Source organism: Apus apus, chromosome 3 (genome assembly GCF_020740795.1).
Source record: "Apus apus isolate bApuApu2 chromosome 3, bApuApu2.pri.cur, whole genome shotgun sequence".
Taxonomy (NCBI): Eukaryota; Metazoa; Chordata; class Aves; order Apodiformes; family Apodidae; genus Apus; species Apus apus.
The window spans coordinates 29,150,505-29,176,365 of record NC_067284.1 but is presented as its reverse complement, the minus strand read 5'-3'; the positions used below and the strand labels follow the sequence as shown (position 1 = coordinate 29,176,365).

Below are 25,861 nucleotides of genomic sequence, written 5' to 3'. Positions count from 1 at the left end.
TCCAAACAATCTGTGTGACTTAAGTCTAAACTGTGTTTTCAGAAGGAATGTAAGTGCTGGGCATCCACATCCCTGCAAGTTCTGTATGCCTAACTTTGAAAGTGGAATTTGGTGGCTGCAGTAACAGCTTAGGCAGTTTTGAAGATATGGCCCTTAGTTCCTAAGCTCTTGACTGATCACCAGATATTTCAGTGTGAATGCTTATTTGACAGATCATTTTAATTTTCAAAACTTTTCTCTTGACAGTCATTCAGTGCAATTCTGTGCAGATCCTAAGCAGCTTTTCTGAAAGGAGCACTTAATTGTGATGATTATCTATGAGTTTGCTTAGTTATGTTAACATGCCCAAAGAATCTCTCTAAGGCCTTCTTGTCTTGGAGTCTTTCCATTTGTACAGTTAACTCTGCCTTTCTTGGGTTTGCTCATACTTCTTTGTCATTGAATGTGTCCTACACAATTAATCTCATTCAGCCTGACATTTGCTTGTATTCAATTCAAGGGTCTTTTATTTGGCACAATTTGGTTATTGTGCAAACTCCCATTGTGACGTTGATCATTTTTTGCTTCAAATCAACAGATCATAACCAATTGCTCATTCCATCCAGATCTGCAAAGATCTGCAACATGATGCTGTGGTATATCCCAAGTGCTGAGGCAATCCCCATGGGAGGTTGCATAAACTACATTTGCTAACAGGGGAATTAAAAGTGCAAAGTTTTGCATTTTCTGTGTTTGGTCAGACTGTCAAAACCCTTTAATATACAACCCAAAATAAAAGTATTTTTATCACTCCAAGTCCTAAATATGATGATCTGGATCCTCAGTTGGTGTAAATTAGCATAGCTCCATTGCCTCCCATGGAGTTACGCTAAGATACAACAGTGATGATCTGGGCAGATGCCCTCAGCTGCTCTCTTGGGTTAGCATTCATGTTTGATTTATCTTATCTTTTGAAGTTATAAAATTCCTTGCATTGTTTGGTTTCTTAGAATGACCAATTGCTAACTCGATTATTTGATGTCTCTACCTGCACAGTAACATCTGAATTTGCCATGCAGTGAAGTTCACCCCTTTATTTTTATCTCAGTGCTATTGGGACTTTATGTGGCACACATTTTTTGCAGCACTGTAGTATCTATATCAATGTTTTATATCTCTAAAATATTGCATAACCCTCATAAACACCTCATCATAATCTTGTTTTACAATAACTTTTGTATTCCCAGTAAGTGGAATTTACATTTGTTCATCTGCATGTAAAAACTGCTCTTCTACCCTAATACACACAGAATTTCCACTGCTTCCAGTTCTGCTGGTTTCTCTGCTTCTACAGACAATGACATAGTGCTCATTCAGCTTGGGCTCATTTGCTGTACACTGTGTGAAACTATCTTAGATATTGAGGAGCATTTTAACACTGGCCATCATTAATTATTTTCATATGATTGACTGTGCTTACACTGTACTCAGCTCCAGCAGTGCCTATATTCTGTAATAAAAAAGAGGCAGGAGAGGACTGCAGTATAAGTACGTTACTATTGCTATCTAAAAAGGAAAAAAGACCTTTTAACAAACTTAATCTAAATAAATTATATTTAAAATGCAGTTTTCAGAATTATACTATTTACATAGTATGTCTGCTATAAAATAGTCAATCAGAGTGATACTTGAAATGCCATCTTCAGGCTTCAGAGTTAACACTACATGGAGATGAACCTAGAATCCATTTTCCAAATTTTCAGACTGCAAATTAATGGGGACATCATAATCAAAGCATGTGATCAGCTTAAAAAAGCCATATGTATAATTCATTCAGAAGCTGTTAGATACTGGAGCACTTCTGTATTAAGTAGCAAAGGAATCAAATCATGTAGATGCAGTTTATAAGAAAACCAAGCCATAGTCTTTTTGTCCCCTTTTTCTATTTCCTTTTCCTTTTCCTTTTTCTCTTTCTTTCTTTTTCTCTTTCTCTTTCTTTTTCTTTTATTTCAGGTAGAGAACTTTTTTTTTCCCCAATCAGTTAGTCGAATACTTGCCTTGAAAAAATAATTCACACAAAAAGCATGTTATAAACTGATAGCAGCTCAAAGAATTAGAATGACCCTGTGTTAAATGCAGCCTATTGAATGCTGAATTCAGAGTTCAATAGGTAAACAATATATAATTTACTTTCTGACTACATTATTTGAATATATAATTCAGCCATGAGACAGACATCATATCAGACAATAGATATTAAAAAACCCCTTATTTATTCCTTACAGATATGTGTATTTTTTTTTCTTTTAAATACCAGGAGTTTTCTTTTTAAATTGAATTAATTCAGTGTCTGATATTTTAATTTCTGTGTATTTCACAAATAAGATTTCACTTAAAAGCTGAAATGTTTGGTATGCTGGACATAAATCACTAATTTTGTTCCTCATGAATAATAGTTATAAGCAAATTATGGAAAAAAAGCAGAGAATTCATAAAAAATTAAATTTAATGAACTGAATAATTTTTAAAAAATGATAGATTATGGGTTTCTCCTCAAGGCTTCTCCAGGAACCATTGTAGGTGGTGATTTGTTTTCCTCTGATGCACTAATCAAGAAACATCTGTCAGGAAAGCGTAAGTATGTCCCATAAGTATAGGTGTAATGGAGGAGGGGCAAGGGCCTGTTTTTTTAATAACACCCAATACACCTGTTGTAACTCTGAAACAGCTGAAGTATTAAGAGAATCTTTTTTCATTATATTTTTTTATCCAGCTAAGGTTTAATTCTCAACAGTGTCATTCACAGAAAAAGACACCATCACTGGTTCTAAGTATTTCCTGACACCTGACCGAAGTCCTCTTAAGTCAGTGGAAAACCTCCCACCATCTTTAGATGGCTTTGGATCTGAGATTTATGTTCTATAACTGTGAAGAACTTTCCCTAAGCAACATTATTATAATGCAGCAAAAGCAATATTACAAGGCCAAATTCCATGCATAACCCCATGAGCAGAATTTGCACTCCTTACACTTGACAAAAGCAGTTTCATGTTGATACTGTCATAGACAGAGTCCTGCATTACTTCTTGCACAATAAAATGGTATTTTAAGGTATTAATTAATCAATTATTGGTAAGGAAGTTATTTAAGTTTTGTTTTACTTATATTTAATACAATAAAGCTCTGCAAATTAAAACTATGTAATATTTATGCATATGAGAGGTAATGGTCTACCAGTTTACATGCCAAACTTTTATCCAGAATACAATGTTTTAACCATAGTTTACCTGATTTTAATTCCACTTTTATGAATTTTGGTATTTATGCTACTGAACCCAGAGTAAATGCTGCTGATTCACAAATGGGTAATAAGTAAACATTTCAGGACCACATTTCTCCAATTTTTCAAAAAATTCTTGTGAACATGAATGTACCACAATCCAAATGTGTTTTATATCTTCATATGAAGTCTTGTATCCTCAAGCATGATCTCAAAAATAATTTGACTCCATCTTCAAGCTTAAAAGCCATTATTTCAAGGTAGTAGGACTGTCTTTAAGGCTAAAAAAAATATATTGTCTGTTTGTGCCGATGAAAATACTTTCCATTCAAAAGTAAGGTAAATGTAATGAATAAGATATTTAGCCAAAGGTTATTTTTTTCTTGTACATTTCTTTCACCCTAAAAAAATTAAATATGGCAGTTTCCAAAGACACTGCCAATGGATTAAATTCTGTGCAAGAGATACAATCCACACAAGTACTGGGAAGTGGCAATCTATGGGGGACGTTTATGTAAGATGTAGTTTGCTGGGTAATCTGTTCCACAGTCTTATTTGACCTTCCTGAGATGCTACATTCTTCTTGAAATTAGTGATTTTCCTACGGCTGAATGGGTGTTAAGGCTGGAATTCTGCCTAGTCTTGGTTCATGAGAGGAGGATAATAAGATGCTCTTCTTCATGTTATGTATAGCTGAGGATCACAGCCTCTGAGCTAATCAAACCAGAATTTGTTTTCAGCTGTGTTCCTGTCTTGCGTATTATTCTCCCAAATCCTTGTCTGAGGGCATTTAATTAGTGGGAATTTTGTGAGGACAATGATTTTTAAAAAATATTTTGTCAGAATTTTAATACAGGATGTAAAAATTCACTCTGGAAATAGAAAAGTATTATTGGATGTTTAGATGAGATCTTTCTCAATGCTAACCAAGGGAATGAGAAATCAAACTAAGGAGCGGTAAATAGATGCTCAGGGATATTTGGCCATAAGCACACAGTAACAACAAGTGATTTTGGAAAAGAGGTGTATTGCTTAAAATAATCAGAGGAAAACCTTTTTCTTGTAAAAATCATGTAAGGCAAAGTAGTTAGTGTCTCACTCGAAGCTTCTTTTCTAATTCTGCAGTGCATGAGAGCTCTGAGCCCTAAGGTATAACAGAACATGAGCACTTTCTCTCTCTGCCTGCATTCCCAACCATGAGTAGTGTTTCTGGGCAAGCAGGGTGTTTGCTACACTGCAGTCTGCAGTAGCACAGTGCCTTTGTGCTGCACAGCCATTTATCCCTGTTTGTAACCTCAGACCTCTCCAGCACCCTATGCAGCTGTTTAGCAAACTATTCCTGCAGCTATTAAGCTGCAAAATGAAAGTGGCTCTTTCATGAAATGCTTACTGTATTAGCCAAGCTTCTAGTGCCTAATCTTATGGGAGGTGCAGAAGGGGAAATGGTACAAAAGCATGGGCTTTCTGCCTTTGTTAACTTTAAGGAGAAAGCAAGGAGGGCCAAAGTAAGAAAAGACACCAGAGCATATCTCATGGCCATAAAAAGCATAACTCATTTTCAAGTGCTCTACCTAATGATACCTTGGAACATTCTTATGGAGCTGAAGTTATTGCTTAAGTGCTGTTCAATACATTCTCCAGCACAAGAAGGAGTAGTTTAGCCTGGAAGAGGTTTAATGGTCTTATCAGAGCTTCTGCCCTCACTGAATGGATGTCTCCATTGTTCACATAATGTGCAAAGTGCCTCATACAGGCTGACAGGTTAGAGTGAAATGGCACCAATTTCAGGTTATTGTATACTGTTCTAAAAGCTCCGTTTTTTCTTTTACTGCTTCCCAGACAGCTGCAACCTCCTTTCAGGTGGGACAGGAAATTCTGAAGCAGAGGCAGATGGATGCCTGGAGTAGAAACTGGGAGTATTGTCTCAGGCACACAGTCCCTTTCACTAATCAAGATGTTTGGTGTGAGCCACTTTATCTACCTGACTGAGAATTTCTAAGCATTTATTAGTTCTGCAAACTGGTCTTCAAAGTCATCATTTTCAATTGTTGAGAAGAACACATAAAAATATTTCAAGTATATACAATTATACAATAAATTGGCTGATAATTGATCTATCAAGAAGGGGTTGAAATCAATGCAAACTTGCAACTTAGTATTTGTAGTTCTCAGAGCACTGGGAAGAATATAAAAGGCACTGGCATTGTCTCCTCCTAAGTGTTACTTCATTAGGACTGATTTGTCTGCAAACTGTCTACCATGGGAGATGACCTCAAGGCAGTAGGATGGAGTAATTGTAGGGATGGGCATAGCAGTGGTCATGTACAATCTGTCCTTGCAGACAGGTTCATGACTGGACTTGCCCTAAGAATTTTCCCCTTCATTATTAAGTCTTAATGGTGCAGGCCTGAGGTAAATTCAAGTAAATGGTGAGGTTATATGTAAAAGTCAGTGTAGATGGAGCTTAAGTCTCAAGTAAATTGCACCAAAAATTAGAGTATGCCTCAGAATTTATCAAAATGGGTATAAACTCACACTGCAACAAAACTGGATTTCTGTTAGTTGTACTGTTCATTAGCCTTCTTACTAGACCAGACTGTCTCTCACAGTCTGATATAATTCACACTCAGTGTTTTCACATTTCCTCACTTGGGCTTCTGACAAAAGTTTTTAGGCCTAGGGGGAAAAATCTGCTTGTTTTTGTGAAACAAAAACTGAAGGTTTTTAGTCTTTTGCTGATGACTGTTCACCTCCAAAATAGAAAGTAGTATCTCTGCTTTATCTGACTGGGAAAGTGAAACCCTTGAGAGTTTGCTCCCTTCATCCAAATATTAACCTGTCCCTGTCATTAGATGGCATGTGTTTTCAGATAGAAGCACATACATTCAGAAGAGGGTTTAAAGTCCATCCAGTGCAGGAACGATAGCACTTCTCAAGGTTGTTAATGGGCACACTGCAGTGATTGCCTGTGGAACAACACATACCTCTTGGCCTTAAGATGCAATTAGTCACCTAAACACACCTTACACTGAACTTTTATGTTTACCTTATGTCTCTGAATGTGCACTGAAAATCATCTTTTTAATTGCTCTTTTCAAACAGGACAGTAAGAAACAAGCTCTTAATAGTGAAGAAAAATCCAACCTATTACATTTTCTGTCATTTGGATTATTTTAGTTTTTGAGGGTTTTTTACAGACCTCTGAGCCCTCATGTTGCTCATGATGTATTTCCTAGATAACTCAAAGGTGTTTACAATCCTATTCATTTATGGCTTTGCCATAATGCTAGGCTGAGAGGTCTGTTATTAGATGCAGGACTCCTGCTTCTTTCTTAATTAAACAGGGCTAGCAATGTTATGGCCTATTTTGTAGGCTTGTCTTTCATACTAGTATTTTATATACTGTTTCAAAAGAGTACGTATAAATTTGACTTCCATCATGCTTTTATTCTTTCCATCCTTCCCACTCAGCCTTTCCCTTCCCCCTTACATTTGATCCAATTGTCTCCATTCCTGTGATAGTCTGGAGTTCTTCTCTTGACCAAGTATTTGTGCGTGCAGAGATTGAACAGTCTGTCCAAACTAAAGGCAGATAAAAAGAGTAGCTAAGGAATGGCTAATGCTAGGTTGTGCCCAGTCTCTTCTCATTGACTTTACTGGATTTTTAAGACAAAGACTCTATGAAAGTTGTTGATTTGTTTCCTCTGCTTTTAGCAGTCCTAGCTAGTCCAACTAGTCCAGCTTTTCACAGCATTTCTTGGGGAGGTACTGACCTTTTTTAGTCTTCCAGATTTGTAGATGTTGAAGTCATCCCAAACCTCCAGGAAACTCTCAGGAAGGGCAGATTCAAGGTCATACTGCTGGGCTCACCAGACCTTAGGTAATTGCTTCACCTTGGAGAACATATATGAAGCACAATAGAGCAAAGCATGGAAGAAGCATCAACATAGAGACAACATTTAAAAAATTGCACCATTGATAATTTTACAGTGTTCAAGGCAACCAGCAGGCTACTGACCTAACCACAATGTAGATCTCTTATCAGGGGAAAAATTCCCTACTTTAAATAGTGCATTTTCAAACTACTCAGCGTTTGACCTAATTTTACATTTACATAATAAATGGAAAAGTTAGACCAGCTGTAGGAGCTTTTAAAGATACCTTTTAAGGCAAAGAATATCAAAATACTACTGTTTTCAAGTGCTTCAGTTGGACCCATTTTCACATATAGGGAGCAAGAAAAACCAGGTCACTGGCTCTCCTGCAAACCCTGACTGGACCAATCTTGCTGTGCAGTGGCTGTATAGCAGATATTCCTGAGATGGTTAGTGATTCCCATTTTAACAGAATAACCAGGAAAAGAACATTCATCTTCAGAAACAAATGTGTCTACCCAAAGTTACTGAAAACAAGCCCATGTGAGTTTTATTTTTCTGACCAAGGACTTGCAGCAATGCTATTAGGAGATAGAGAACTCACATGGCTTTGCTTCTAGTGGTCAGGTGTGTTCTCTTAAGCCTGTTTTACTGCATTTCTCTCTGAGCCTCAATCTTGTAATGTTATTCCTCCGCTATAAAATTGGAGCTTTTTTCCAAAGGATGAGGTGTTTGGAACTGAACATTTGAATTTGCATATGTTGGAACTGATCCATCGCTGGTGCCAGGAAATGCTCTCTGCTGCAGGGAGGGGGCCTGCAGCTGGCCGGTGCTGCCTCCAAGGCAGGCGATGCTGGCAGGAGGGAAGGCGTGGGCAAGGTGCCCAGGGAGAGGGCTGATTCACAGCTTCCCCCTGGCAGCTCCTGTGAACGGAGCACCCCCTGGGTAGTGCACAGAAGCTATTTCACACTAGGCACATACCATGCCTTTGGCAACTGGCATGTTAGGCGGTATGCGCTGGTGCTAGGTGCGAGAACAGCAGGCAGCACGTCAGGGCACTTGCTGCTGGGAAGCTGGGAGGTCCTGACTGCTAGCAGAACAGGCGGCATGCAGAGGTGGTAACTGAAGGCACAGGAATATTTTTTTCTAAAGCAATAGAATCAATTTAAATGCATCGTGTTTACCTGTGCGTTCGAGTGCACAGCATTATTTTAAAGGCCAGCACACTGCATTTTAGCCTATTTATAGGAAAATGGATTTCAGTGTAATTAAAAAACATATAATGTTCTTTCTCTCCACACACACAGTTAAAAAAATGGAGGAGTGCAATACGGATAATACCAGCAGCTAAGGACAGAAAAACTGTACATGCAGAAAGTCAGTGAATTAATTAAGTTTTACTTAAGGAGACGAATATGCAGTCAGCCAGTTTAGGACTACTCATTTGCTGGCGATTTCTAGAAGAAGAGAGAGAGAGACAGAACAATCTCTCAGCAGAGGTAGAAGAGACTGAAGTTAATCTGTGAAATCTCTGAGCCAAAATTATTTTAGTTTCATGTCTGGATTGGCTCCATAGGCCTGGCTTCATTCCCACATAGATAGAAAGACTGTACAGTGAAAGTGTAACAAAAAATCCTTCCATTCTACACTGCTTTCCAATCTCCAGTCTGCACTCCGCAGGTGCTTTCTGAGAGGGCTCAGTAATGCCCTACCAGGAGTGATCCCTGCCTGGATCCCCTGATCTCTTGCATGTTCTTCCTGAACTGCACTGGGTCCAATGCCAAAAAGCAGTTGACAAGTTAGAAGAAGATTTTTGTCAATTCATTAATTTGCCATTTGACCAATTTTTATTGTTACAATTTTTTTCTAGTTCTGGTTATTTCCTCAAATCCTCTTCCTTTATATCTGTGTGGTTTTGGCTTTTAAATTTTCCTATTACCTCCAGTGAGGCCTGTCCTGTCAGTCACATTCTGCTAAGTATGAAATTTTAGCAGTGTTTTACATATGAAAAAGTAGTATGTACTGCTTTTGATAAAACTAAATCTCTGTGATGAAGTACTCCTTCTAGTACAGGGAAATCATTAACCTGTGAATCTAATTTTTTTTTTTTAATTATTACTATTTTTTGCTTACAATGCATCTTTATCAACCTTTGATATTTATAAGGTTCTAACATCACATGCTTTTGTATGTATATTAGTGAGGATTAGACCATAGGTTTAGCCTTGAACATGAAACCATGGACTTAAGATGCCCAAGATGCCATCCATATCAGCATACCTGTACCATGGAGTTTATGTTGCTTCCTAAACCAATTCAAATGAGCTTCAAATGAGCTCAGAATGCAATTTTCAGAAGTGCCCAGTGCTAGCCTAGTTCTTCTCCTTTTGAAAACAGTAATAAAGATTACAAAGGCTTTAATGAAAATAAGAGTGCAACATACTTAAAATGACTCTGTGTTAAGGTTTCACAACACAGAGCATTTGCTCCCCTGACACAAGGATGCAATATGTACCCAGTCATCTCAGCAATATGAGAGGACCACAAGCAATGCAGACTAAGGGAAAGATAAAATCAGCTGGGAGGATAGAGCAGGAGGACGAGAAGGGTGATGAAGAAGAGATAATAGAAAGAAACAACAAAAAGGAGGAAAGAAGAAAGAACTGTAGTCTTCAAGGTTATTAGAGATCATGAAAGAAGGAAAAGATGAGGGAGGAATTAAGTGAATTAAGACATCAGCCAAAGGGGACAGAGAAAAAAAAGAAGCTGGAGAGAGAGAATTTAAAAGTGACAAGAACAGACAATGAAGAAAAAAAAAACAAAAACCTTGAAAAAGGTGGAGTAGAACGTGGAAGAGAAATACCACAGAGAAATATGGACGGAAAGGAAACCATGGGACAAAAACAAATGGAGGTTCTTGCTCCACTGTGGGAAAAGGATAACAAATTTTAAAAAGGGGAAAAGAGGCATCAGGAAAGAAAATGGAAGGAGTAAAATAAAGAATTAAGAAGTACATATATGTGCTGTTTCATTGAGGAAAAAATTAAGAGAAAATAAGTTCATCCTGACAAAACAAGTTTTTAATTGCAAATTCAGAGTCAGGTTGTGTAGGTAGGATATGGGGGGTTTTTGTCTAGGTATCAAAATAAAGTATAAATACTTTGGGAATTCAGAAGGTAAATACTGTTTTAAAAAACAGACAATAAAAGACAACAGGGTAAAAGTGGAAAAGCATCTGTGTGCCACTGACATTAGGCCGGACAACAGCTTTTCTTCTGTGTCTTCATGGGGAGAAGGATCAGCAGCATTCCCACTTCACGTACTTAATTAGTGCTTGACAATCTACCAAAGTACCTGGGACTGAAAACAAGATTTAGAGATTCACACATCCAGATTGCTTTCACAGAGCTGACTGGAACAGTAACAGCTGGGAGGCATTGCTCTCACTGCTTAGAAAGGTAAAGGCAAAATGAGTTGCTGGTTTCTGTCCAGTTCCTGCTAAGCAGGTGTTTTCATAACAATAACCAGGACCCTGACAGTTACTGACACATTCATGGCCAAAAAATCTCCACTGAGGACCACACAGCTCTGTTTTTGATCTCCCTTCTTGCTCTGGAGTGCTCTCTGCAGGTCAGTGGTGAGTAGCATAGGAAGACACTGGAGGGAAAAAACCTTGTTCTCTCTTTAGGTCACTTAAGTACTTAAAAAGAGGACTTGTTTGTCAAGGGCTGCAAACCTCTTTTTTTTTGACAAGCACTTAAATTCATAGAGATATTACCATTCATTATACTTCCCGTACCTTATAGAAGACTCCATTTCTTAGTTTTACAAAGCTTCTTCTTGTCCCTTCCCTTTCTTATCTACTCCCTGTTTTCTTCTCTTCCCTCAGATATGCAGTTCAGGGAACTGCAAACACATTAATTTTACAGGTTTACTTTTATAATCTTTTGTTTCTGGACTACATGACTAGAAAAAACAAAACCAAACAAAACCAAAAAACACCACAGTATTTTGTTTATGAATCTACATGTAGTTTCAGAAGTCATATGGCTTTATAGCTGCAAACAGGGCAGTGAATGTTTACTTCTAGCCATTTTCCTCTTCCTATGTAAAGTCATTTAGCCTCTTTATGCCCCAGTTTTCATCTGTCAAATTATTCCCTTCTTCAAAGCAGTATTGTGAGATTTTATCCATTAATGTTTGTTAAGTACTTTCAGATCATCAGATGAAATATAGAAATGCAAAATATTATTGTGTCTGTCTTCCAGCCTCCCAATCGATGAATTCCGTTCTTGGTGATTCAGCCAAATAAAACAGAATCTCAAATACACAGAAACCACCAGACACTAAAAAATTCTACATTCTGCTATGAAAAAAATCCCACAGGAAACAATTCTATTTCTCTAGCCTTTCTGAATCTTCATCAGAAAAGTACACCTCTACTATAGAGGCTGACCACATAAAACTATAGGAAACTATGGGAAATAAACTCTTTTCTACTAAATTACAGTTCTTTTGTGGTGTGGAACATTCTGAAGAACCATTCTGAATTTTGGCACAACTTACTGATTTACTCTCCTGTGGAATTCAATATGATTTTTCTTTTGGGTTACTAGCAACATCTGCTTTAAATGTTTAATTAGTAATTTATAGGATAAATATTCTGTCTGATAGACTGTGTTATTTATATGTGTGTTCATTTCCTTGCATAAAGGAAGATTGGATCCACAACATAGTACATGCTAACAATAAAAAGAACAACATTCTTTAGAGCTTATACACCAGATTACTAATAACAGGTGATGAAAGGTATTTTGTAGCAACCCATTGCGATTGAATACCAATATAGTTAGGTGGATCCTAGAAGGGAATACTATCTGATGGCTCCTGGCATGACCAGTCTGAATTCAGTTCCATGGGAGCAGAATTCCTCAGCACAAAATTAGAATGTTGAAGCAGTTTGCCACAATCAGAATTGTCAATGCTCTTTTTTTTAGTTAGTCATGATTTCTGTATTTCTAGATTCTCCACTGAGTGCTATTATTAATCCCCCAAGAGTGACAGCTAAAAAGAAGTACAGGAATAACTTACAGACCTGCCAATTCGTGTGAAAACTACAGTGTAACTTAATAACATGCCCTTTCCTTCATGAAAATCAGGCTGTAGTGCTAAGGGCACTGAGCCTGGAAGTGTGCAGAGAGAGAAGGCCTGGTACAGTGCAAAGAAGAAGCCTAGGGTGATTAAGGGGCAAGAAGCAGAGAGGCAAGGTTATTTGGTTACAGTTGCCAAAACTGTCTCTGATAATGAAGTTAAACTTTATCATCCTCCTTAGCAAAAATGCAGCCATGTGTTACAATGACCCAACTTGTGTTTGGGTGGTGTGCTGAATTTGGGCTTCAGTAATTCTAGAGCCAAGGTTTCAGTTTGAATATAAATGTATAAACTGGTCAAACCTTAAAGACAAGATTTGAGTGAGATGGAAACAGGTTTCTCTGTGTTGCTGAATCTCAACTGAAGGTTTCTGAGAGAGGGAAAGAGGAAGCCTGAGCTTGAGCGTGAGCTCAAGCCCCAGCACAGCTTCCGTGAGTACTGCCTAGGGAACTGCAATCCTTCTAGTTCCAAAAAGCCGTTGTAATTTTGTGATAAAATCTCTAAAAGGAAAAAAAAAAGAAAAAAGTAAGGTTTTAAAATTGCATTGCAGATTACTGTATCTTTGTTTTATTGGTGTGTTTTAGATAGAATTTATGTTTTAAAATTAGTTTTAAAATTAATTTTAAAATTATGTCAACCAAAGTTATATACAATAATGAGGACACAACTACCTCAGTTCTGACTTTGTACCCTTGTGTAACATCCTATTGGTCTCATGCTAGTTAAGCTATAAATCTAAATATGTAAGCTTATCTAGCTCTGGTAGAACTAGAGAAAAGCCTAGGAATATAGTCTTAAATATGTGTCTTATTTCTAGTCTGCTGTGCTGATGTGAGCTGTTTGTTTGTTGTGGGGTTTTTTCAGAGCGTAGCTTGCAGCAAGATTTTTAACCACTTGCATTTGGAAAACCCCTCCCAGAGCCCATTTAGGCATTGAGTTCATTTCCTTCCCAGTCCTAGAAACATTTCTAAGTTCCTTCAAGCTGCTGAAAGTCTTTTTTTAATTGCTGCACACCTTCAGTCCTTTCCCCAGTGAAGAATGGGTAGTAGAGCTTAAGGGTATTTATCTCAGTTTGGCTGTTGCCTTTTTTTTTTCATTCGTGCTATGGAATCTAAGCCAAATACTGCATCCAGCTGCAACAGCTGTTGCTGTTCTGCTGCCTGTCCTGCTTTCTGCTTATGCTTATGTTCCCAAAACCAGCTTCTCTGGGAAGTCCTGTGAAATGAATGTGACATCAGGGTGGTGCTAACTGGATTCCCCTTCACTGACAAGCTCACTCTTTTACTGGATGCCCTGAATTTGTGATAATGTGCTATTAATATGTGTTCTGAACTTCACTCTACACAGCAAGTTCCTTTTGTCAGCTCACTCTTTACAGTACTATTTCCTTTGCTGCAGTAAGCTATAATGTGGAGTCTGATCCTGCCAAATTATGTTCACTTTAAGTAAGTGAGGAAATATCTCCTTTTCTACTTTTATAATAATTTTCAAAGGCTTTCACATCACTTGCCTCTTATAAGCACATGTACATGCATTTTTCTGTTGCATGGTAAGTTAAGTAAAATATAGTTGTAGTAAAGTAGTAGGGTATGTGCAAGTTCTATGTACAATTAGACATCCTGAAAATACAGGCTCACAGTGCCAATAGTACAAAGACTTGTAATTATCTCATTACCTAATTTCCTTAGGATAGCAAATAAATATTGTAATAACTTTATAGCTGAAACAGACTGCTGTATATCTGCATCCTGTATTTCACAGTGATTGTAAGCACTTCCCATAGAAAGGAAACAACAGTAAATAGAAATGTTCCAGGGTTTTAAAATGTTCTTATCAAGTGCACTAAATTAATTTCATCTGTTACATGTAGGTCAATATGAGTCTTGAAAACAAATACTATAGTGCCAAAATCAAAATCTGAAAGGTATTTCTAAAATCTGTGCCTACATAAAAACATGTCTTCTAGTTTAATCAAAAGTATTATTTTAAACTGATGTGAACTGTACAGAGACTTTTGTAAAGATTATCAGTTCAATTTACAGCAGGATAATTTCTTCTTTAGCTTCAGTTGCTTAATATTTTTTTAATGACACAAAAATAAGCTAGCTTTAAATTATGTAAGACTCTCCAAATGGTTGAGGTGTAATGGTCTAATTTTAATTGGAAATACTAGTGCATCTTATAAATCCTGTTTGTTAAGACACTGTTAATCATGCCTGCCTGTAGCAAAGTCTTAGAAAAGATAAAATAAGTCATTGTTCAATTTTGATAACAGCTTATTCTCAAAATAATTGAAAAGTTTCTAGAGGAACCTGGTGGCTTCAACTAGCACAGGTTCACAAAGAAGGAATCCTTGTAGTACCTTAGACAGGCTGAGGTCTCATGGCTCCTTGTTCTCCTTTATTCATTTAAATGCCATTTGGACATTTAGAGCCAAAGCTTAGTCAATTCCTTAATTAATTCTTATTCCCATATCTTTTGATCTTTAGAGACTTCAGTCAGGCTTCAGTGATGCAGCTGGTCTTGATGGAAGTAGAAGACCAGCATTGCAGATCACTGAAGATATCTAGTATTTAAGAAAGTTGTTTAGACTTCTTATTCAAAGCACACAGGCTGTTGGTTATACAGAAGAGAAACTTCAGTGATTAGTGAACCCCAGAGTTTTTACCAGCATGCATCCTGGAAGTGCTACCATATTTTAATGCTTTCTATAGAGTAACAGAACTGTTCCAGATGAAGACCACATGAGAACTCCATTTAACAAATTCCAGTCTAATTTATCTCTTTCAAGGTTGCATTAATCATGTCTGAAGTCTGGCCCTGCTGAGCTCCTCAGAAGTAGGTAATGCTTACTAGCTTTAAAGAGTGAAAAATCAGCTTAATGGAATGTGACAGCCCCATTACACTGAATTCTGGGTTGCTTAATACCTGATTTTAAGAACCTTTCAAGTCTCTGCAGAAACCTTAGTAAAACAAAAGTTTACCAGTATGGACCACCTTTGAGGAAAGCACACATGCAACTAAAGGGTGCAATCCGAAGTCTGCAGGAACTCTGGATACAAATAGTGAAATAATTCAATGTTATCAAAATCTGATGTTTCAGAAAGCAACATCTGATTTTGTGCGTGTGCTATTTTGAAATTGAATGCTTTCTTCAAATGAGGTTTTAAAGCATGGCTAGAATTTAAAATTCAGGCTCAAGACAAGTGATTTTTTTAAAATTAATTTAGCATTTGTTTGTTCATTAAAATTAATGTAAATTAATTCTTCCTTTGTCTTTTATGTGATTTAGTGTACCAGTTCGAATACCAGCTAATGGTTTTATGTAGCATTATAATCTAGCTTATTCTGTGGTGTTAGCAATCAACTTTGTAATGTAGAAAAAACACCTATTTTCTTTAATTTCTCTAATGTTGTTCAACTATTAGAAATCTACTGATGGCTACTCTGTCTGGTGCTGTAGCTTGGGGTTTGGGACTGTTTGGGTGGGTGACCATTTCTCTGCAAGAGGTCAACATTACTACATCATCTATACATTTCCTTTTCCTTAGGCGTTTTCTTGGCTTAATGGAGAGGTGGAGGGGTCTCTCCATGGTGCAACCTCATGAAACTGTGCAGTAGGATTAGTGCAGTAGCCCTGATGGAAAGCAAAACTGCTCACTGTAGTGTTAGGTATTACCTAAGAACACACCATGGGAACTTTCCATTTGCTGTCAACCCTACTCATTCCTGGTGGGGCAGGGATGTCAGGCTGCTGTTGGAAATCTCCACTAAGGTGCTGATGCTAGAGATACCCAAAAAGCATTTGAGTGGGCAGGTGAGGACTAGCAAAGAAAAATATTTTATGAATGAAAAAAAGTATGTTTGTCCCTGGTGTGGAATTAAGCTCAGGTTTAGCAATGGCTAGAGGTCCACCAGGCTGGCACATGTGGAAACAAGGACTGAGCCAATGAATGTTTTTTAATTGGAAGTTACATCTTTCATGTCAGTAACACTGCTCCATGTCTTTTCCATTATTATTCTAGGTGTCCCACCCCTGGGTGTGATGGCTCTGGGCATATTACTGGAAATTACGCTTCACATCGAAGGTATGTAACAAGAAGGTTTTATTCCTTAAATCAAACAACTGAAGCACTAAAGGGACCTCAACAGACCTCTCTTCTCTCTCTCAATACTAAAGTAGGATCCAGTGCTGTACATAGACATAAGTTGGTCTAACTCATCCTATTTATCACCAATGAATAACAGTTCTAAGCTTCAGCAGGACTCACTACCCAAATAGGCAGAAAGATTTTTGCTGATACCTAGCAGAATATTTGCAGAAAATTAATCCAGTTTTTATACCTTCTCGGTTAGCCTGGGGAGGGAATTCAACATTCATAATTTTCTTCTGTTCTATATTCTGAATGACTTAACTCTTCTTCTCACACTCTTAACCTTTTCTGGCATTTTTTTCCCCCCACAAATTCTGTTTCTTGATTGTTCTTGCACATCTCTTCTGGACTCCCTCCGTATTTCTTGAAATGCAAAATTGGACCCAGTTCTTTGTCTCCCATCCCAGACAAACCCTCACCAGCTTTAATCAGACTGAAAAAGTATCTCTGTTATCTCGTATGCACCAGTCTTGCTAGTACATTTCAGAATAAAGCTTGGTTCGTTTTTAAATCACAACACATTGTACATAACTATGTCAGAAGAATGGAAAGATAAAGCTGTTACTTTGACTGCCTAAACCATAACTGTGATCCTTACCAAGGGCCAAAGAAAACTTCATTTTACAAACCAGGGTATTACTGGTAACGCCCAAATGAATTAGTAGCACTGTAGAGATAATGCTACAAATGCTGTGCAGTTAGCAATTCTCCTGTGTCTATTTGAGAACTATAAATCAGTAGAGAGGAGAAACACCATACTTTGTAGATAGTTATCCACTGTTTGATCAAAGAATAATAGTGTAGCCCACCTCTATTTTGTTAGGCTCTTCACTCCCATGTATGGTATTACTGTTGAGTCTGGGTATTTGCTTGCTTTACCAATGCCTGTAGTTTTACAATTGGCTAGAACTACTCAATACACAAATTTCCAGTTTAAATGTGTTCCCAGTAAAAGTAACAAACAGTTTAAAGTCAAAACATATGACATAGACATTTGGCTTGTGCCATACTTTTACATGCTGTAAAAATGAAAGATCACAATAACAATTCTAGAAATGTACAGTTAAACATCAAAAGTACAAATAACATTATAAAGAAGTTGCAAACATTTTAAAAGCATTTTAAAAGCATGATGTAGGAGATTAAATCATGTAAGTAAAGGGATTATGATCAAATGAAGAAGTACATTTAACTATATGTGGACTTAACAGTTCACAGCTCTACTAGCACTATGCTTGGTGTAGCTATGCCCCAACTTCACTGTTTTAGGAAACTGTTTATGTATTTGGTCCTCTATTTAACTATAAACAGGCAGGGCAGGGAAGATGCAAAAGGCAAAGTGTCACAAACAAGAAACTTAAAAGCAGGGGAGAATCACTGTGTGTGGACTCTTTTTTAAACCCTTTCCCTGGTTATTGTCTCCTTGCCACTGTAGGACCAGACCACAAACTAGAGGGTGTTAACCTGGTTTCATTTGTAAATTCTTACGTTCTTGCATTTCTGTAGATGGGTGCTGGACAAAGTTTTCGTTTGATTCTGCAGCATACTCAGGACATACAAAGATACAAAAACCAATTCAGCAAAACAAAGTGATCTGGAATTAACGCAGTCCACTGGGATTTAACACATTCAACCCTTTGAAATGCCAGTTTGTCTATATTGACCATATAACTCCTTCTTTTCTCTTCCAAAAGGCTCCTGGCAGCCCCAGATCTTTGTCTGCCTGCAGGCATAGGGGCACTGACGCTGCTGCAGTTGTCTTCTTTCCTTAAAACCAATGATGTCCCCAGAAGACGTGTCACATTTACATGGAGCCAGCCCCACAGTGTTCAGGTCATGGCATCTGTCAAGGCTGTCCTCTGAGCTGGTGAGGCTGGCAAAATACATGCTCTTTAAAAGAGCAGCAAACCAGTAGCATAAATCTGGAGCTGTTAAGTGTGAAAGACCCCACAGCACGTTCACAGTGAAGCTTTCTAATTCCCACACTGCAAATTAGCATTTACCTCTGCTGGCAGCAGAGTTAGTATTTTTGTTTGTATCGAATACCATCCCTTACAGCCCTTTCAGTTTCAGAAGGAAAAGAATGACAAACTTCCCTCCTAAATGGCTGCCAAGATGTCTAGGTATTTAAAATGGCTGCTCAACAGCAAGCACACAGGAAGGCAGATCTAACTCTGCCATAACTCTCTGCAGTTCCACACACCCATTCAGTGTATGAAATAAGTTCCTGCAGCATATACCAGTGTTGGATTTCCCTTGCTGTTCTTTATCTTCATTTATAAGGAATGAAACTGATATAAAAATGAAATAATATGTTTACTTTTTAATAGCTTTTGGTTATTATAGGATTAAAAAAAAAAAAGCAAAAGCAAAGGCTCCTCCCTGACATATGTTTTCTTGGTGAATCTGCTGTCAGAGGAAAATGAATTAATCATAACCTCAGAAGCTGTCTGTTGGAAATGTCTGTTTAGAGGACTTGAAAGGTCTTAGAATTTTCTAATAAATCATACTGGCAGAATAGAAAGATCTATTGCAAAAAGATGATGCACAAAAATACCAATAAGTAGGTGATAATTAAATTGGTTTAATATGTAGAAAGCATTAAATCATTAGTCAAGGCAGAAATTCTTCTTTCAGATTTTGCTATTAAAAATGTCATATCTACAAGCACATCCATCTGTACATGTACAAAAAAAAAAAGTATTACTTTCTGAGGCATTTCTATTAACTATTTCATCTTCAGATGCAAAAACTGGTTATTCTTACACAGTGGGTATGACTAGTCTCACAGATAAGCTATGGATACTTGTAAGTCCTTGTCTTCTCCCCTTCACTTTCTGCAGTCCAGGAGACAATGAACTGAACTATTCCCAAACTGCCCCATTGCCCTACAACATGCTTCCTCTTCCTCTAAATCCCTCAGATTCTGTTCCCCCCTGGTTCTGTCTTCTTACAGATTATATTATTCTTTTCAAAGTAAACTATTTTTAATTGTTAAAGGCTTTCCGAGGCTTAGTTTGTACACAAGGAACTATGACAGTTTGATGTGCACTATGCAAGTTTGAATAAATAGCAGCTTGCTTTAAAAAGGAAAATGATCAGCTGCATTTAAAGTAGCAAATGAGAAGGGATGAGAGCACAGGTCCAAGCATTAGAGCACAGGTACCTACACTGTTAAATTGTTTGTATGTCCTCTGGCATGGTCCTGAGGCTGGGCTACTGAAAATCTCCCAGGCAATTCTCAGGTATGATTTGGGGCTCCGCATGGGTCCAGATCATTCTCTATAAGCAATATGGATGTGGCTGTCCTGCTGTAAAGTGGCCGCAAGTGTAGCTGTATGGATGTGAGCTTGCTGGTCTGGGGTCAAGGTCCTAGGTCCCTTCTGTTTACTACTATAGATGTAACCATGCCATCTCACTAAAAGCTGCTGCATAATACACTATGTCTAATATCTTATACTAACATTCTTCCATTTCTTTAATTGACTTATTTATTACTTTACCGGATGTAAACTCTATTTTTGTCTATTTTTCATTTACCAGCACAGAATTCTCTTTGTGATTGCATCACCATTTTCTATGCTTGCTCTTCTCAGTCCTCACTGGTTTTGACAAGACAAGATAACTGAAAATTTTGCTACCACTGTTTCTGTCTCTTTTTCCAGAAGACAGGACCTACTATACAACACCAAAGTACTTTTTATTATTATGCTGAATCAAACATTTAATCTTCTATTTTTTTTTCTTTCCCTGTGGCAATTTTTCTTTAGTGACACAACTTTGTTTCTCATCTCAGTGCTTTTGAAGGTGGGGTTCTACTAATGAATTTATTTTTTAATGTTGATATGTTAAGATGGAAATAACATCTAAATAGAAGACAAAGCAAGGTTTTTGGACAGACCTGTTTGTGTCCTCACAACTACTTAAAAAAAAATAATCTCTAAATATCTATTAAAATAATTGTCAAGTCTACTATATATTTTCTATAGTGAAGTCTTCATATGCAAAGAAAAAGATGAGCTTACAAAATTTTGGAATAGTTGTATCTTTTTCCATCTTGTGTAGTTAAAAACTTATTCACAGTGTCTATTTAAATGTTACCTTGCTTAGGCTAATGTAACTTTGTCTCTACCAAATTTTTTTGTCTGGGTGAGTTCTGAGCACTGAAACTCTTTCTCAGGAAGGCATTGTACAGCTCTGAACTCTGCTGTGTTTTTATTCAGCTTTTCTATAGGACTCTTACATGATGTTTAAGAAAAAGTTTGACAGTGTTTCTAATGTGCTCCCTAGAGAAATCTTTAGTCCTACCAAGAGATCCAAAAACTCCTGGTTTTTAAGCCCATTCTTCTGTCCCTCCCAGACATACAGAGGACGCAATTTCTCTCATCCCTGAAACACTGCCTTCTATTCCTTTTAAAGCTGTCGCTGCTGCTTCTGAGTCGGCTAGAGTGATTGTTAGGCAGAGTTGAAGAGCTGCTTTTCCTGCTCCCCGGGGACTGCCTGTGCGTGTGGCCTGCGCAGCGCCTGCAGTCCTGTCCTGCAGCGCACACTGACAGACGCGGATTCCCCCTGGTGGCTGCACACTGCACCTCTCCTCCTTTCAACAGCCTGATCTCTGATTTTGGAAACTGGACAGGATTACCTCTTCTGCCAGTTTTTCAGATAAAATTCAGAGAGATTTTTTCCCTTGAAAATTGTAGCCACGAATAATAAATTGCATTTTAAAATGTTTTCTTTCACTCAGTCTTTCAGGCTGTCCACGAGCAAAGAAAAGTGGAATCAGGATAGCACAAAGCAAGGAAGACAAAGAAGACCAAGAGCCAATTAGGTGAGAACAAATATTGCCAAAGGACCTTCATGTGTTTTATAAGGTCATACATATCTTCAGCTTTTTATTAAGGCTTAAATATTATGTGATAGTTATCCAAGAGCAGGTATCCACATTGATTTCTATGAGTGAACTGTAAATTAAGGGTCTGTGCTGATTTATTCTAGCCAAGGAGACAATCTTCTATAATTTAGAAACAGTTAAAAATATATTTTTCACATGAAATTAAAAAATTATGTAGATCTTTACCTCCTAAAAATCCCTTAAACATGTTTTCATAATATAGACAAACAATACATGCTAAATAAAGTATTTATGGGAACAAAGAATTGAATATTTATATGAGATTCCTGCAACAAATCTGACTGTATTTACAGTTTGCAAAAAAACCTTATTCCTACCTATAGGTCTTGGTTTCTTATTGCAAGATGCTCTGATACCAGTGACCACTGAACTCAGTGGGTTTAATGATTGCTTAGACTTTTCAGGACTGGATCCTCAGTGAAGGATTCAGTGTAGGACAAACAGTGAAGTAACCACGCTTGTTTTGACATGTGTTATGTAGCAGCATACTGAAAAAAACCACTATTTTCTTTAAACATTTCATTTTGAAGATTCTAACCTGTTCCTTCTAACCCTGCTTATTTGTTTTTTAGAAGTACACAGGGCAAAGGTATGGGTAAATTCTCAAGTAGTTTCCAAGTAAGGAAAGATATCAGATGAATACGGAGCTAATCTCTCTTGGCTGTAGCACATAGTTTGTTATAATCTCTCCTATTCAGAGTGGTTAAATCCTCAGGGTTTCTGATGAGGTGCTATGATCACTTTACACCTAACTGTTTATGCCTAACATTTTCATGACTTCCGACAAGCCTTTCTTAGATTCTATACACATAAATAAAATGTACCAGGGATTATACTAAGTAGGATTTTATGCTTATACAGTTTTCATGGGCAGTTTCCCTGCTGAGTGGAGCTCCATAGCCAGCATTTCAATTTCAATGTGATATTTACTGTAATGAACACCTGCAATTCAAATATGTATCTCAGTCCCTTTGTTGCAGTTGCACAGTATCAACAGCTGTGACTTCGTCTACTGTTTAGCCTCCTTACAGTTTATCAAATAACTTACTTTTTTTTTTACACTTGTAATTTTACCCACTACAGGGTATCTGGACTATTTTTAAGACCACAGTGCATGATTGTTCTTTTCTTTTCATGTCGGGTTTATTTTGACTTTGTTGTAGAGGCTACCAGGTATATGATGGCAAGACAATAAAGTTTATCTCATCTATCTGCTATCCAGATGTCCAGTTCCTGGTTGTGATGGTCAGGGTCATATAACTGGAAAATATGCATCCCATCGCAGTGCATCAGGGTGTCCTCTAGCTGCCAAAAGGCAAAAGGATGGGTACCTAAATGGCTCACAGTTCTCTTGGAAGTCAGTGAAGACGGAAGGAATGTCATGTCCAACGCCAGGATGTGATGGCTCAGGACATGTCAGTGGTAGTTTTCTTACTCATCGTAGGTGAGTAACTATGGCTTCTATTTTTCACTTATTATTTAAATTAGATTTGCAAGATTTGAAATTCAGCTTTTGTCATGGCATTTCTCTGTTCCTTTTGAATTGTATGATTACTTTCAAAGATAATCTTCCTACATATGTTTGTAGATAACTGGAAATTAAGACACACAAATGTTTTGATGCAAGTCTTTGCAGGTAGAGACCAGGATCTGAATCTATAATATATAGAAAAATTTAGGGCAAAATAGCATGCAGGACAATAGCTGTAAATCTGCTACAGCTTTATTGAGTGATTTTGAAAAAGTTACCTTATGATAGACTTCGTAATACACATCTGAGTACCCCTTATTTTCAGAGATATCAAACACATTGTTGATTCCTGAACTTCAAATCATGGAACTAAATGATTTTAGGAACCAGTTCCATAGAAACAAAGTACTTTTACTGATTTGGTAATGAAAATGTTCATGGAAAGCAATAAATGCAGAAGACAGCAGATTAGTTAAAACCAAGGAATACAAGTATTTGATAAGAGAAATACAAAGCCAATTTTTTTTATAAGCTTAGCAAAAATAAGAGAACTTCAGTGATGACATTTTTCATTGCTTTTAGGAGATGAAGGAAGAGAAAGTAGCCAGTCTATTAGGGATAAATCTTACTGCCATTTTAGATATTAGCTTATGAGGAAGCAAGGGTGTTCTTGGAGCTTTAAGTGGGAATCTCAGCCTGAACAAGATTCTACTGCTAGAGCAAATTTCTTATTATGTAATCTCTTACATAAAACTCTATTACTTCAAATATGTCAAGCCAATGTGTCTAATTTGTCACCCTTCTGCAGGCAGACCTCACTTGAACTTCTGTACGTTTTAGTTAACTAAACCAACTGATCTTGCTGTGTAGTCAGTTCTAGATAAAGAGGTGAAAAGTGTACTTCTTCCTTCTTTTGCCTGTAACTATTTCCTTTTATTCTTTCTTCAACAAGCCTTTATAGGTTAACTCAAAAGCCCTACTCTTACTGCAGCTTCTCCTGACTTTGTGTTCCTATTCAATGTTCAGGTTCAGAGCTGGTTATCCAGTCAGTGTTTGTTTGGTATCTACCATGAACGGATTCTGGTCCAAGATACGATGTGCTACCTAAGTGGTCAATCATACACAGCCTACAGCTCCCATAGGATTTAGGGAGCAGCAGATGCAAAGCCCCAACCATTTGTGCACATGTCCAAGTTTCCTACTTTCAGTAAAAAATCTATATTCGTGTTCATATTTCAGTTTAGCTTTCTTCACAATGGTGTAACATTTATTTAATTCAAACAGATCTGTCATTAAAATTTTGAAATTATGTTAACTTTAGTTGAGCCATGGCTTCCAAGGAGCATTTACGTAGATTTATATTTTTAAAGAGAAAATTATTGCAACAAGAATAACTAATTTCTAAAAGGAATGTACTAATTTAACTGCTCTTCAAAATTAAGAGGCAAATGGTATGTATAGATTAATTTTTTTACAGGAATGTTTTCATGCAAACATAGAATTGATGTTTGGTTGGGTTTTTTTCAATGGAGAAACATAAATATGACATTTAGCCTCATAGCAGCATATGCTTTTTTGAGTACTGTTATCTTAAGAAGAAAGTGAGACCCGTTCTTGTGTAAAAAGGTCCATTGATAGAGGAGTGCACCAGAAGATGAAAGGTTGATTAAAATAACTGATGGAAGTAGATTGATCTTACTTAATAATCTTGATAAAAAGCTGATACTGTAAGTTGTTGTGAGCAAGTTTAACAATTTCTTAATCTTCCATAAGATACAGCAATATTAATAAAAAGCCGTACAATTTTAAAAATATTACTCATTCCTGTAGAATTCTTCAGTTACTATTTAAAGGGCTAGGCTCATTTGCTCACACAAAGAAAAGCATCTGAACCCATTTTAGATGTCTTAGGATAATTTATGTGGACTCCAGCTGTTGCTCAGAAAGGCAGACATCTGTGGCAGGTCCAGTGTCATATTTACCAGTATTAATGATATGTCTTCACAAATGGCGTTTCATGCCTGTGTATGGACAACTGAATCAAACTCTGCACTTAGGATTGAGCTTTGGAACAATTCACCTACTTTAATTACCTACTTATAGGTGAACAAGGTGCTTTTGCTCCTCTTCCAGTGAATGGAGTCAGTGGATTCTGAGGGATTGTTCACTTCACCTGTAAAGCAGACACCTGCCTTTGATCAATTGTACCTCATCAGGCAGTGGGATTTCCCTGCCTACAAATAGACACTTTATGCCACTGGAAGCGTTGGCGGGGCATGCGAGATGGCCATGCTGGGCTGGCAAAAACAACACTCCCACTCTTTGATTGTGACAGCTTAGAGCCAAATATACTTCAAAGGAAATCTGGAAGGGTGCCAGACATTAAATGAATGGGCCCCAGAGCTCCTTGACAGCTTTGACACATAGTTCCTATACAGACATTTAAACCTAGGTGTCCTAATGTGGAGTTCAGACTCACCTAAATTACAGACCATGTATTTTCTTACTTAAGGATGGAATATCCCCTCATTTTTAGTGTATCTATTTTAATAGGCTATAGTCTCATCTTCTACCTCAAACAACATTTTGCTATACAGCTATGGCTATAAATCTCAAATGTCACCTTCTGAAGAGAAGCAATGATGTGACAATTGCACACTGAAACCAGGCTTATGTACAGCTTTTTGCAGGCATAGCTGTGTCCAGTATGCATAAGGAGAAAGCAGGGCTATGACCACTAATTGACTCAGTAAAAGCTCCTAGGGAAGCAGAAGTTAAAAGTCTTCAATTTGGGCAGTACAGCTTGCTTTTCTCCTAATACGTCACTTTTCTTCACTAATACAAGTATTTTTCTATCAGCATGCTTCACAGATTCACAGAATTGTCAGAGTTGGAAGGGACTGCTAGAGATCATCTAGTTCAACTCCCCTGCTAAAGCAGAATCCCCTAGAGCACATTACTCAGGACTGCATCCAGGCAAGTCTTGAATATCTCCAGAGAAGGGGACTCCACAACCTTCCTGGGCAGCCTGTTCCAGTG

At 37.4% G+C, this 25,861-nt stretch overlaps 1 protein-coding gene across 11 annotated transcripts in view; it reads left to right on the top strand.

The window, feature by feature from the left end:
* Positions 1-25,861, top strand: part of MYT1L (myelin transcription factor 1 like) — a 221,895-nt gene that overhangs the window by 174,020 nt on the left and 22,014 nt on the right. For all 11 annotated transcript variants that reach the window (XM_051614624.1, XM_051614622.1, XM_051614632.1 and 8 more), the window contains 3 exons: positions 16,311-16,373; positions 21,184-21,267; positions 22,574-22,795. In XM_051614624.1, the coding sequence (XP_051470584.1) occupies positions 16,311-16,373; positions 21,184-21,267; positions 22,574-22,795 (369 nt within the window). The remainder of the gene's footprint in view (positions 1-16,310; positions 16,374-21,183; positions 21,268-22,573; positions 22,796-25,861) is intronic.